Source organism: Mobula hypostoma, chromosome 3, assembly GCF_963921235.1.
Source record: "Mobula hypostoma chromosome 3, sMobHyp1.1, whole genome shotgun sequence".
NCBI lineage: Eukaryota > Metazoa > Chordata > Chondrichthyes > Myliobatiformes > Myliobatidae > Mobula > Mobula hypostoma.
The window spans coordinates 14,501,688-14,516,961 of record NC_086099.1 but is presented as its reverse complement, the minus strand read 5'-3'; the positions used below and the strand labels follow the sequence as shown (position 1 = coordinate 14,516,961).

Below are 15,274 nucleotides of genomic sequence, written 5' to 3'. Positions count from 1 at the left end.
CTAGAATCAGAGGAAATGCTATTTTTTCCCTCCAAAATCTCTCTTGAACCTTCAAAACTGTACAATGCTTCTCTTTTTCAGACCTATCTTGGCCTCAAGTTCATCACACTACTGAAATGCCAACATGGGTTTAACTTCAGGTTTAACCACAATGGTTTCCTATAAATTTTCTATGCAAGTCTCAACCTATCAGGTCGGCGTGTCTCACAGATATAAAGAAACTCCGCAATCCTATCACTACCCTGTTGTCCCAGGGCAGTGTTAGTCAGCCAGCCTTAAATATAATGAATTCATTTGGTAGATACGCCCAGGATGTTTGAACTATGACCACTTGGAGACGCTGTTTGTGATATCTGGAGAAAAATATGCTTTGTGGGTTCAGCTTTTGCTGAACAACTATTCATTTCTGATGATAGGTGTTGCCTATCTCGGTGAACAACATGCAGAAGAGATTAAAACTCTGAGTTCCAATAGTACTGAAAGAAGAATGAGTCAGCTCACAAAACGTTCTGACTTACATCTCATACCTTAATTACTTAGCTAATCTACTAAATCTACTCAACATTCAAGATTGTTTAATGTCATTTCCAGTACACACAGTATAAAGGAGAACAAAATAATTGTTACTCTGGATCTGATGCAGCTCAAAAAAGCACAGTAAGATAAAGAACACAATAATAAAAAAAACAAGCATAAATACATAAAATAGATTAAATATGTAAACTGATTGTATGTTGTTAAAGTTTCACTAGATACAGGAGTGTCTGAACATAAGGTGATTCTGACAGGAAATGATAAAGTCGTAATGGTGGGGGAGGGTGGTGTGGTTGGTTAGTGAGTGGAGGTATTGATCAGCCTTATCACTTGAGGGAAGTAACTGGTTTTGAGTCTGATGGTTCTGGCATGGCCTCCTCCCTGATGGGAGTGGGACAAACAGTCCATGAGTAGGGTGGGTTGGATTTTGCATGATATTGCTGGCTCAAGAATACAGGCATTCAAGCCAGACTGGTAATTGAGTGTAATACTTGGCTTGCCATTTTTCAAATGAGAAATTAAACCCATTAAGCCTGCCGTCCCCTCAAGTTATTTAAGAGACCTCATAACGCCACTGGGAACAACAGAGGAGCTTTCTCCCATGCCCTGGTCAATATTTATCTTTCAAACAACTTGTACAAATTGGCTGTCACATTTTCTACCTTCCAACAAAGTCTACACCTCATTGGCTTTTGGACATCATCGGGTCATAAAAATACTACATTAATGCAAGCAACACACATCAAAGTTGCTGGTGAACACAGCAGGCCAGGCAGCATCTCTAGGAAGAGGTACAGTCGACGTTTCAGGCCGAGACCGTTCGTCAGGATGGGTCTCGGCCTGAAATGTCGACCGTACCTCTTCCTAGAGATGCTGCCTGGCCTGTTGTGTTCACCAGCAACTTTGGTGTGTGTTGCTTGGATTTCCAGCACCTGCAGAATTCCTCGTGTTTACATTAATGCAAGCTATTGATTTCTCATTTTTCTGGTTGGACAGCTTTGTTGTTCAGCTTTGCTACTGATGAGGTTATTGAAATAAAGATAGTACATCAAGTTGATTAGTAATAGACAATGATGATTACCTGGAGGTTAACGTGATTGCCACATTGTTTAAAATGGACATGAAAAAAAAGAACAGTCTTAACAGTTCTCTCTGTGCTGTTATTATCCAAAGTTTGTGAAAGTGGCATTTATGTTACAAATAGAATATTCTACATTAATTCATATTTAAATGCAAAAAGATTATTAACATCAAAAATCTTAATATAAAAGGGATTCCCATCTGCAGTCAGCCTATAATAGTATTTCCATCTCTTGGCCTCTTTCTTAATTAAGAACAATTTAATTCAACATTTTAAAATGTTACACCTATAAATTATCATACAATTAATTTTACTTTGCCTTCCATTTGTTGGGGAGTGAGTGGTAGGGGCAGAACATACAGAGATTTATGCTTAACTAATGTTAACTACCTGGCAGCATGACAGAGTAGTGGTTAGCACAACACTTTACAGTACAGGTGATCTGGGTTCATTTCCCAATGCTGCTTGCAACGAGTTTGTATGTTCTACCCGTACCACGTGGGTTTCCTCCGGGTGTTCCCGTTTCCTCCCACAGTCCAAAGACGTACCGGTTGGTAGGTTAATTGGTCATTGTAAATTGTCCTGTGATTAGGCTAGGACTAAATTGAGGGTTTTCTGGGTGGCACAGCTCAAAGGGCCAGAAGGGCCAGCTCCATGCTATATCTCAATAAATAAAAGATGTCTTTAGAAGGTGCTTACTGAAGGTGATGTAAATACTGAGCACAGTTAATATCAGTGGCACTGATTTACATGCACTAGAAAAATAAACTGTCTTTGGAATTCTTACATCACCACCATCCCGAATATCTGTGGTCTCCAAATCTTCACTAATGTGCCGACGTGACCGAAACACTCTGTGAGCTTCTTGTTGGATTTGCCGAATGTTGCTGTCGGAGTCATTTTCTACATCTCTGCCAAATATAGAGAACAAGTTCTAATGTAAGCAATACTGATCACCATGTAAAAGTTTTATTAAAAAAAACAATGACTTAAATTTTAGGCAGAGAAGCACCGATTGCCTCAGCTAGGTAAATTCAGAATCAGAATCAAATTTATTATAATTAACATACAGAACTGTGCAAATGTCTTAGGCACATATGTATAGCCAGGGTGTCTAAGACTTTTGTACAATACTGTATTTGTCAACATGGAATGGAGAGAAAGTTTGTAAACCTGGCGGGAGCAAAGGATGTTGGGAATGGATGGAGTGCCACGGGAGGGGTGTGGGACAGGTGTCCGAGAAGGAATGCCGGGGTGAGGGGAGAGGGGGTGCAGATGGAGGCACACCTAGTCCTGAGACACCAGGCAAGGTCATTTTATTCCAAACAGTTGGTTTATTGATCATTATCGACTGCCTCTTGTGCTTCCTGTCCCCCGCTCCTTCCTTCCCCTTTTCCCAACCGCGATTCCTTTTTCCTGCCCCCTTCCCACTCTCAGTCCACAATAGAGACCCATATCAGAATCAGGTTTATCATCACCCACGTCATGAAATTTGATTTTTTTGCTGCAGCAATACAGTGCGATACATAATATTACTACAGTACAGTGCAAAACAGTACAGTACAGTGGAGGGGGAGGAGAAGATGGTGATGCGACGCAGCGCGCACGACCTCTCTGGTGAATGATAACGTATTTGTTAAGTAGGGTACTGTGCACAATCCTGATTTGATGGAGACAGACGTGAGAAGCACGGAGGAACATCTGGAGAAACTTCTGAAATGCCTGCTTTGCTGCCGCTGCTACTGTACAACCGAGAATCTCCAGAGGGGAAGGCCCCAAATCGTCGGCTTTGCCTGTTGCTTGCTGGCTGGGGTTGGGGTCGAAGCGCTCGGCAGAGATGGTGCTCGGTGCTCGGTGTCGGAGGGCTGGTCGGAGGCTCGAAGTTTTCGGACAGACTAAAGAGTCGGCTGTGGTCGGGTGCTTCCAGGGTGCTGCATCGGCAAGTTTGCGGCGCTGGAGGTTCATGGCAGGGAGAGTTTTTCTTTCTTCTACCATCTGCATGAGATGGTGGGGCTTTCAAGAGACTTTGTGACTTTTTTTTACCGTGCCCATGGTCTGTTCTTTATCAAATTACGGTACTGCTTTGCACTGTTGTAACTATATGTTATAATTATGTGGTTTTTGTCAGTGTTCAGTCTTGGTCTGTCTTGTGATTCTGTGATATCATACTGGAGCAACATTGTATCATTTCTTAATGCATGCATTTCTAAATGACAATAAAAGAAGACTGCGTGTCCTCATAATTAATATCATAATCTAATCTAAAAATCTTTTTTTGTTTTGTTTCAGCAGTACAACTTAATATGTAAAATGATTATGTTACAATAAGAAACACAAATAAAGTACGAAGAGAGAGCGAAATAGTGATCTTGTAACCATGGACCATTCAGAAATGTGACGGTGGAAGGGAAAAGCTGTTCCTAAAACACTGATTGTGTGTGTGTCTTCAGACTTTGGTATCTCCTCCCTGATTGTAGTAATCATGTTCTGGATGGTGAGGCTTCTGATGATGGATGCCACCTTCTTCAGGCACTGCCTTTTGAAGGCTTTCTTGATGCTGGGGAGGCTATTGCCCATGATGGAGCTGACAAGCACTGCAACTTTTTGTGATCCTGTGCAGTGGAGTCTCTGTCTGTCCTAGGTGGTGAGAATGCTCTTCACTATACATCTGTAGAAATTTGAGAAACCTTCTGGTGACATACCAAATCTCCTCAAACTCCGAGTGAAATATAGGCGCTGGCGTGCTTTCCTCGTGATTGCAACGATACGTTGGGCCGAGGATCATTCAGAAATTTAGCATTTACGGTTAAATGTGGATACACATATTTACTTCGGGGGATTCTTCATTTTTCCAGTGTTTGCTGCAGTCTGATTTCAGCAATAACCTGAAAGCACCATGGAGTAACAAAATGATGACAGAAGGAGGCCATTTAATTCAAGTTTAATTGTCCTTCAACCATACATGAATACTCATGAACAAAGCCAAACAAGACAACGTACTCTTTTTTTTTACAAAATACCTTTTTTACAAATTCAGTGCTAGTATATATGTATGCTAGTATATATGTATATATATATATACACAAACCAGTGACTCACACAATTACTACACAACTCCAAGACAAACGAAGAGACAGTGTTACTCTGGGGTCAAGGTACAAAACACGGTACCAACAGTCACAAACAGCACAAAGCACCCGTAAGATAGAAAGATACAGCCATCAATAAAAGAGTCCAAATTCAAGCCGTCTAACACCATCAAAATCTGCAGAAGACTATAACAGAGTTTGCCTTGTGCCCAGCAAACACTGGGGGGGGGGTGCACTGATTTCACACCCCCCCCCCCCCACCGATGGACTGACCAGTTCAGACTCCTCTCTCCCGGCAGCGGTAAAAAGGCGACACCGCAGCTGGAGGCCTACTCCTCGCACATACAAGATAGTAACCACATACGGCATAACAGTAATACAATCACTCAAAATATCTATGTACATGGCCTGGACCCTGAGTTCATTGTTCTGCCGAGCGAACGCAGCCCGGATGCCGCAACACACCATCCCGGTGTAGCTCGCCTTCTCTGATGCCTCTCTCCCAGCAGCTGTAAACAAGTGACACCGCAGTTTGAGCCCTAAGTCCAACTGCATACACCAAAATCTGCAGGCAACCACAATCGAGCTTGTCTTCTGCTGAGAGAACACTGGAGGGGAGAAGCACTGACTGCAGCCTGGATGCGTGCCACACTGCCCCTGGTGGAGCGCGCCAGCTTCGACATCACTCTCTCCTGACAGATGTAAATGGACGACATTGTGGTTTGAGGCCTAGTGCTTGCTACAACCGAGGTCATAGAGCTCCTCCCCCACCTGCTCCTGCTCACAGTGAATCAGTGAGTCAAACTTGCGGGATTCCTCATTAACAATGTTCTAAAGGGTCTTGTGATCACAAGAAAAATGACTATGATGGCCACTCGCTAATAGACTGTAAGCCTTCTTCGACTTGGGCAACATCACAATACGAAATTCCTTCATATTCTCTGCCAGCAAGCAACTCACTGATGGGGTAGACCTACAGTATTCTAGATCCTTAACATTCAGCAGAATCTTGTGAATTATTAATAATATGTTCAAATATGACACAGCACCTTTTGTATATCCTGTAGAAACCATTGCGACCAAACACATTGCTATCTTACTGGAAGTTTATTGGGTGCACCTCAGTGCCGTGCAAGAGCTCGTCCTGCCTATCCCAAAGTCCCATCCTCTCTTCTAAACCCTGCAAATTCTCTACTTTCCAATTGAATATGCCTTCACCATCAGCCAAATAGTGCATCCAGGTTCATAACACTGACACAGTACAGAAAAAAATGTTCCTGTCACTTTTACTAGCCACCTGAACAGTCCAATGACCCATGAACACTAATTTATTATTCAAAGTTCAAAAAAAGTTATCATCCAAGTACATGTATGTCATCATATACAACCCTGAGATTCCTTTTCTTGCGAGCATCTCAATAAATCCATAGAATAATAACCATAATAGAATTAATGAAAGACCTCACCAACTTGGACATTCAACCAGTGTACAAAAGGGAACAAACTGTGCAAATACAAAAAGAAAGAAGCAATAATAATAAATAAATAAACAAACAATAAATATTGAGAACATGAGATGACGAATTCTTGAAAGTGCGTCCATTGGTTGTGGGAACATTTCAATACTGGGGCAAGTTAAGTTGAGTTGCTCTCCCCCCGCCCTACTTCTCTATCTACCTACCTACAACAATTGCATCTTATAGTAATTTTTTATGCATTGCACTGTACTGCTGCCACCAAACAACAAAATTCATGACAATGTCAGTGACAACGTTCCCTTTAATTTTCTTACAGCTGCGTGGACCAACCATTGCTCTGAGCAGGAAATTTTTACGCGGCCTGAAAACTGCACAGTACTTTAAATGTTCTTTTTTAATATGCATACTATGAACATTTTGAAGGCATTGACAGACAGCTTATTAACAATGATCTACTGACTTCCATTGTGTTTATTGTTACAATTTATAACAGTCTGCTAACTTGACACACTGACAATGTAAGTACACTGAAGCTCTAAAATGTACATTTATTATTTAGAAAATTTATGGATTATATTCATTTATGGATTTATATATTTATATATAATTATATATAAATAAATATATAAATAAATAAATATACATTTATATATTCATATATATTCATTAACAGGGTACAGGGTATTTCACAACTATATTAACATAGATTTCAAAATTATATTAACATCTACAAAAAAGAAAATTCCAGCTGCGCAGCAACAAAGGCAATGTGTGTGGGAGCATTTCAGTTACGGTGCAGCCACACTCCTGCCCAGTTTAGAGGGAACAGTAGTGATAATAAACCAGATTCTGATTTTGACCTTAACTCTATGTCCCTTGGATCTTGAATCCTTTTGCCAACTGAAACATCATCTCAACCTACTCTGAAAACCCATCAAGATTTAAAATATGTCCATCAGATTCCCTCATCGCATTCTCTCTAGCATAGCGAAGAACTACACCTCATCAGCATTCAACTATTTTAACTAATTTGGTCTACACCCTCTCCAAAGGCTTGACATTTTTACAAAGTGTTGATTAACTCTGTACAATTTAAGCAGAATAAAACAATGCCCTAGATTCTGAGTAAAGTAGCTAATGGCACCTACTGCCACAACAGAATCACAGTCAGGTTCATTATCACTGACATGTTGTGAAATTTGCCTTCACATTCTTACGAAGTACAGAACTGGGCACAGTAATCCAGATATTGTTGCAACATTTTGAGGAAGGTGCTTCCTGAGTCCCTCGTTGTTGTCCTCCTCTAAGTGTTGCATGTCACACCCTGACCAACACACCACAGAAAATTCCTAATATATGTAATATATATGGCGAATAAAGCTGATCCTTGATAAAACCAAGATCCTATGCTCTTTTCTAAACCGCCTTCCCAACATGCCTGTCACTTCCAATGAATTTTCTGAACGGACATTGAACCCATGAACACTACCTCACTACCTATATTTCACTTTTTGTAATACTTACTTAAGTTAACTATATAAATATATGTATGTATGCAGTAATTTACAGTTTATTGGTATATTGTTATTATGCATTACATTGTACTGCTGCTGCATAACAGCAAATTTGACTACATGTACTGGTGATAATAAACCTGATTCTGATTCTGAACGTGTGCTTACAGCACCAGACTTCTGCCCTTTCCACAGCATTGTCATTTCTCAATGTTCCCACTGAAGCATAACACTTAACATTTCTCAGCACGATATTTCATGTGGTATTGGTTTATTAGTGTCAAATACATGGGAAAGCTTGTCCTGCCTTCTATTCATGCAGATCAAATCATTACACAGTGCACTGATGCAGTACAGGCTAAATCAATAATGCAAAATAACGTTTAAGAGCTGCAGAGAAGGCGCAGTGCAGGTAACAATAACGAGGTAGATTGCGAGGTCAGAAATCCAACTTTTGAACCAGCGGAACTATTTAACAGTCTTAGAGTGTGGTAGAAGCTGTTCTTGAGAACCTGCTTCCTATTCATCCATTCACAGTGAACTGTAGGGCACTGAGGAGTGTGTTAGAACGGAGTACAGACCACATAATTCCTTGAATTGGCATAGCAGTAAATTGGTGTCATAAAGAGAGCCTTTGACACATTTATCGTACCTTTCCCTTTCCTTTCCAGCTCTTTACCTTCCCTACCCACCTGGCTTCACAAAGCACCATTCGGCTATCTCCTTCCCCTTCCCCCACCTTTTTAATTCTGATGTCTCCTCCCTTCCTTTCCTGTTCTGAAGAAGGGTCTCAGCCCAAAATGTTGGCTCTCAGTTCATCTCCATGGATGCTGCCTGACCTGCTGAGTTCCACCAGCATTTTTTGTGAGTTGTTTTTGCACACTAGCTGTCATTGAGCACAGGAGTTAGGATGTTCTGTTGAAGTTGGGTAAGATGTCGGTGGGGCTGAAATTGGAGTATTGTGTGCAGTTCTGGTCACAAATCAATAAGAAATATATAAATACGATTGAAACAGTATGGAGTAAATTTACAGATGCTTCCAGAATACGAGAGCCTAAGTTAAAGGAAAGGTTGAATAGGTTAGGACTTTATTCCTAGGAGCCTCAGCGAATGAATGAAGATTTGATAGAAGTAAACACAATTATGAGGGGTATAGATATGGTAAATGCAAGCATGGTTTTTCCATTGGGATTGGTGGGACTTCAAGCAGAGATCATGGGTTAAGGGTGAAAGGTGAAAAGTTTAAGGGGAACATGAGGAGAAACTTTTTCAATCAGCGGGTCGTGAGAGTGTGAAATGAGCAGCCAGTGCAAGTGATGCATGCGAGCACAATTTCAATGTTTAAAAGAAATTTGGATAGGTACATGGATGATAGGGTTATGGAGGGCTATGGTCCAGGTGTGGGTTGGTGGATCTAGAAGGAAGAATAGTTCAGCATAGACTAGATGGACTGAATGGCCTGTTTCTATGCTGTACTATTCTAAGGCTCTATGACAAGCCCGTCAATATTTTCTTGAAACAATTACTGTCGTCACAGTGCATGGCAACTCCTAGATTTGGGTCGGCTGCACCTTTTTAAATTGCACTCGTAATACATAATTCCAATTTATTAATATTTATAAAGAAAAGCATTAATCCTCCTACCAAGCCCCTATGAACCTATACTCCTCTTTGTCTAAAGATAAGGAGGAGAAGATGGCGGCGCGACGGCAGCGTGCGCGGTCTCTCCAGTGAATGAATGATATCTGTAATCTGTCAAGTAGGGGACCGTGCATAATTCTGAGTTGATGGAGACGGATGTGAGAGTACGGAGGAACATCTGGAAAAACTTCTGGAATGCCCGCTTCGCTGCCGCTCCTACTGTGTGGTAACCGGAATCTCCGGAGCAGAAGGCCCCGAAATCCTCAGTTTTGCTTGTTTCAGCGGCCGGGGAGAGGTCGAAGGCACTCGGCAGAGGATGGCGCTCGGGAGGCAGTATCGGAGGGGCTGGTCGGAGGCTTGAAGTTTTCGAAAGGACAGACTCGGTGTCGGCTGTGGTCGGCTGCTTCCAAGGTATTGGCAAGTTGACAGTGCCTGGAGGTTTATGGCAGGGAGTTTCTCCCTTTTGCCACCTGCTATCGGGTACTCGGGAGTTGATTGACTCAGGGACTTTGAGACTATTTTTACCATGCCCATGGTTTGTTCTTCATCAAATTATGGTATTGTTTTGCACTGCTGTAACTATATGTTATAATTATGTGGTTCTGTCAGTGTTAGTCTTTGGTTTGTCCTGTTTTCTGTGATATCACTCCGGAGAAACATTGTATCATTTCTTAATGCATGTATGCATTTCTAAATGACAATAAAAGAGGACTGAGTGTTCCCATAATCTAAAATACACAATTGCGATCACTACTACTCTCTTTCCTACACAAAATGCTGGAGGAACTCAGCAGGTCAGGCAGCGTCTATGTAGGCAATAATCAGGTGATATTTTGGGCTGAGACCCTTCATCACGATTGGAGTTCCTCCAGCATTTTGTGTGTTAGATATGTCATGGTGGCATCGGTTAGTCTCGCGAGACCATGGATCTGCGCCTGGAAGGTCTTGCTTCAGTCTGTGTTAGAGCAGAGTTTGTTGTGGCTGTAGAGGCCCACAGGGGAGTGACAGTCTCGGATGCATCGACTGCACTTGAAGGCGCTGTCCTTTTTTGTGTATTGCTCTGGATTTCCAGCATCTGCAGAAACTTTTGTGCTTATACTACGTTTCCTGTTGGTTTTTCAAATGTTGTCCATGCCCAACGTTGTCACAAAGCAACCTACCTTGATGAAAGGCCTATCATATTCAGCTTTATCAAATTCCTTTTGCAAGTCCCTATCAACTACAGTTCCCTTATTGACATTCTCTATCACATCATCAAAAAACACTGTCCAGTTGATGGGAAACATTTAACAAAGCCATGGTGACTAATCAATTCAAATTTGGCCTTATAACCATTTAATTGTCACTGATTATTGCTTCTGCAACTATGTCCCACCACCAAGGTTAAACTGTCTGTTCAGTAGTTGGGAATTTTCTTTTCTATTTTATACTGTTTTAAAAATCTGAAACTCTCGCCTTAACTTGACTCTCTTTCTTCCCTCACGGGAGTGAGCTGGACTGGAACTGAAACATCTCAACATTAAAGGCCTCCAATTGTTCAAAAACTATTCCAATTTTGATTGCCGAGCTTAGGCACCAGTTTATCTTGATCAGTTCACTCCTCAATTTCATAAACCATCCCTCTTCTTCTTATTATTTTTCAAATTTCAGATTCAGATTCAGGTTCATTTGCCGCATGTACAGTCTTGTACAAAAGTCTTTGGTTGTGTAGCTCAGGTGCCAAAGACTTTTGTACAGTACTGTATTTGTTAATGTGGAGTGGAGAGCGAGTTTGTAAATCTGGCAGGAGCAAATGATGTTGGGAATGGTGAGGGTGGGGCGCCGTAGGAGGGGTGTGGGACAGGTCATAGAGATATGCAAGCTGCAGGATGTGGCATGGGTGCAGACCCTGAGACACCAGGCAAGGTCACTTGGTTCAAAAAAATCAGTATATTGATCAGAACAGAATGTCTCTCTGGTGCTCCCCAGCTCCCTCCCCTATCCCATCACCTTTTCCCAAACATGAATTTATTAGAAAGCTTAAGGTTAGGGGCAAGTGATCATAATATGATTGAATACACGCTGAAATTTGAGAAGGGGAAGCTAAAGTCACATATATCAGTATTACAGAGGAGTTAGTGGAATTAGAGAGCCATGAGAGAGGAATTGGCTAGAACTGATTGGAAAAGAACACTGGCAGGGATGACAGCAGAGCAGCAATGGCTGGAATTTCTGGAAGCAATTCAGAAGACAGAGAATATATACATCCCAAAGAGGAAGAAGCATTGTAAAGGAAAGATGACACAACTGTGGCTCACAAAAGAAGTCAGAGCCAACATAAAAGCCAGAGAGAGGGCAAATAATAGAGCAAAGATTAGTGGGAAGTTGGAGGATTAGGAGTCTTTTAAAAACCAACAGAAGGCAATGAAAAATTCATTAAGCATGTAAAGATGGAACACAAAAGCAAGCTAACCAATAATATTAAAGATAATACTAAAAGTCTCTGCAGATACATAAAGTATAAAAGAGAGGCGAGATTGGATATTGGACTGCTGGAAAATGATGCTGGAGAGGTAGTAATGGGAGACAAGGAAATGGCTGGTGAACTGAGTAAGTGCTTTACATCAGCCTTCACTGTGGAAGACACCAGCAGTATGGCTGACGTTCCAGGTGTCAGGGGTCATGAAGTGTGTGAAGTTACCATAACTAGAGAGAAGGTTCTAGGGAAACTGAAAAGTCTGAAGGTAGATAAGTTACCTGAACCAGATAGTGAACATCCCTGAGTTCTGAAAGAGGTGGCAGAAGAGATTGTGGAGGCATTAGAAATGATCTTTCAAGAATCACTAGATTCTGGAATGGTTCCAGAAGACTGGAAAATTGCAAATGTCACTCCACTCCTCAAGAAGGGAAAGAGGCAGAAGAAAGTAAATTATAGGCCAGTTAGTCTGACCTCAGTGGCTAGGAAGATGTTGGAGTCGACTATTAAGGATGAGGTCTCAGAGTACTTGAAGGCACAAGATAAAATAATCCAGCATGGTTTCCTCAAGGGAAAACATTGCCTGACAAATCTGTTGGAATTCTTTGAAGAAGTAACAAGCAGGATAGACAAAGGAGAATCAGTTGATGTTGTGTACTTGGATTTTCAGAAGGCCTTTGACGTGGTGCCACACATGAAGCTGCTTAACAAGGTACGAGCCCATGGCATTACAGGGAAGATTCTAGCATGGATAAAACAGTGGCTGATTGGCAGGAGTCAATGAATGGGAATAAAGGGAGCCTTTTCTGGTTGGCTGACAGTGTCTAGTGGTATTCCATAGGGGTTTGTGTTGGGACTAATTCTTTTTAAGTTACTGTATATGTCAATGATTTGGAAAGAAAGAAAATCTGAAAAAAACTGAGAAGCAAAGGGATTTGGGAGTCCTTGTGTAGGATTCCCTAACAGTTAATTTGCAGGTTGAATCTGTGGTGAGGAAGGCAAATGTGACACTAGCATTCATTTCAAGAGGACTAGAATATAAAAGCAAGGATGTTATGTTGAAATTTCTAAGGCACTGGTGAGGGCTCATTTGGAGTATTGTGAGCGGGCTTGGGCTCCTCATCTTAGAAACAAAATGCTGAAACTGGAGAGGGTTCAAAAGAGGTTCACGAAAAATATCCCAGTCTTGAATGACTTGTCATATGAAGAGCATTTGATGGCCCTGGGCTGTATTCACTGGAACTCAGAAGAATGAGGGGTGAGCTCATTGAAAGACTTTGACAGAGTGGATGTGGAAAGGATGTTTCCCATGGTGGGAGAGTCGAAGACCAGAGCACAGAATAGAGGGGCATACTTTTAGAATGTAGATGAGGAGGAATTTCTTGAACCAGATAGTGGTGAATTTGTGGAACTATTTGCCACAGGCAGCTGTGGAGGCTGAGTCTTTGTCTATATTTAAGGCAGAGGTTGATAGATTCTTGATTGGTCAGGGCATGAAGGCAGGAGATTGGGGTTGAGAGAAAAAATGGATCAGTCATGATGAAATGGTGGAGGAGACTTGATGGGCCAAATGGTCAAACTGCTCCTAAATCTTCTGGTCTTATGATTCCATTCTCTCTGTCTCCTTCCCATTCTCAATCCACAATAAGATAAGACAAAACTTTATTTATTCTGAAGGAAATATTGTTGCAAGGTTCTCAGTCAGAAATATATACTTTAAAATACAAAATGTAAGCTTTGAGGTACGAAAAAGAATACAAAATGTGCATTAAACAGTAAAGGCGCAAAATACAGATGTGCAATGAAACCATCCACTTACAAACTTGAGTAGTTGCAGAGTCTTATAGCCACAGGGAGAAGGGATTGCCTGTGGCGTTCAGTGGTGCACCTGGGGGGAATCAGTCTGTTACTAAAGGTGCTTCTCGGTTTGTCCAGTATGTTGTGGACTGGGGAGAGGGATTGTCCATAATGCTCCGTAGCTCCTGCAGCACTCTCCTCTCAGGCACAACCGGTAGGGAATCCAGTTCCACCCCCAGAATAGAACCAGCTTTCCTGGCGAGCTTATCGATCTTCTTGGTGTCAGCTGCTCTCACCTGCTGTCCCTGCAGACTACAGCGTAGAATAGACTACTGCCACCGCTGAGTTGTAGAACATCTGTAGCTTAGTACTGCAGACATTGAATGTCCGGAACCTCCTCAGAAAGTACAGTCTGCTCTGTCCCTTCTTGTACGGAGCCCCTGCATTTTTCATCCAGTCCAGTTTATTATCCAGGTGAGTTCCCAGGTGTTTATAGTCTCGAACAACTTCCACATTCATTCCGTTGAGGGAGATGTGAACGCAGAGTGTTTTCACCTACCTGAAGTCCACCACCAACTCTTTTGTCTTACTGATGTTGTGCTGCAGGTGATTCAGCCCACACCACTCAACAAAGTTGCCCACCTCTCTTATGTACCCAGCCTCTTGACCCCGACTTATATGGCCCACAGCTACAGAGTTGCCTGAAAACTTCTGTGGGTGGCAGCTCTCTCAGTTGTACCTGAAGTCTAAGGAGTAGACACTGAACAGGAAAGGGGACAGGACAATCCCCTGAGGTGCCTTTGTGCTGCTAACCACAGTATCTGATATACAGCTCTGCAATCTCACATACTGTGGCCGTCTGGACAGGTAGTCTGTAATCCAGGACACTAGTGGAGCATCCACCTGCATCTCCGTGAGCTCACTCCCTAGAAAAGCAGGTCGTATGGTGTTAAAAGCACTGGAGAAATCAAAGAATCTGACTCTCACAGTGCTGCCTGGCTCATCAATGAGTGTAGGCCCATTGAAACAGAAAGGTAATGGTGTCCTCAACTCCAATGTGGTTGGTAATCAAGCTGTAGGTGGATTTACAATCATCCAGAGGCGTGTCAGGACCAGTCTCTCAAATGATTTCATAGCATGTGAGGTCAGTGCCACTAGTCTGTAGTCACTAAATCCATGACATTTAGTAGTTTTACCCTCGGACAGGCAATGCCCAAGGCTAAATCTTTGCTGTATTGGTCTTAAAAAGTAATAGTACAAAATACAGTTGGAGGAGTTGTACACTCTTATAGTCAAAGTGAGAAAGGAACTCCTGTGGCATTCAGTGGTGATCCTCGGTGGAATCAGTCTGTAATTAAAGGTGCTCCTCTGTTTGTCCAGTATGTCATGGAGGGAGTGAGAGGGATTGTCCATGATGCTCCGTAGCTCCTGCAGCAACCTCCTCTCAGACACAACCACCAGGGAATCCAGTTCCACCCCCAGAACAGAACCAGCCTTCCTGGTGAGCTTATTGATCTTCTTGGCATCAGCTGCCCTCACCCTGCTGTCCCAGCAGACTACAGCGTAGAATAGAATGCTGGCCACCGCTGAGTCGTAGAACATCTGTAGCACAGTACTGCAGACATTGAATGTCCGGAGCCTCCTCAGGAAGTACAATCGGTTCTGCCCCTTCTTGTACAGAGCCC

General features: G+C 42.3%; 1 protein-coding gene across 19 annotated transcripts in view; it reads right to left on the bottom strand.

The window, feature by feature from the left end:
- nedd4l (NEDD4 like E3 ubiquitin protein ligase) overlaps positions 1–15,274 on the bottom strand; it is a 466,571-nt gene that overhangs the window by 105,171 nt on the left and 346,126 nt on the right. For all 19 annotated transcript variants that reach the window (XM_063042682.1, XM_063042686.1, XM_063042690.1 and 16 more), the window contains one exon: positions 2,403–2,526. In XM_063042682.1, the coding sequence (XP_062898752.1) occupies positions 2,403–2,526 (124 nt within the window). The remainder of the gene's footprint in view (positions 1–2,402; positions 2,527–15,274) is intronic.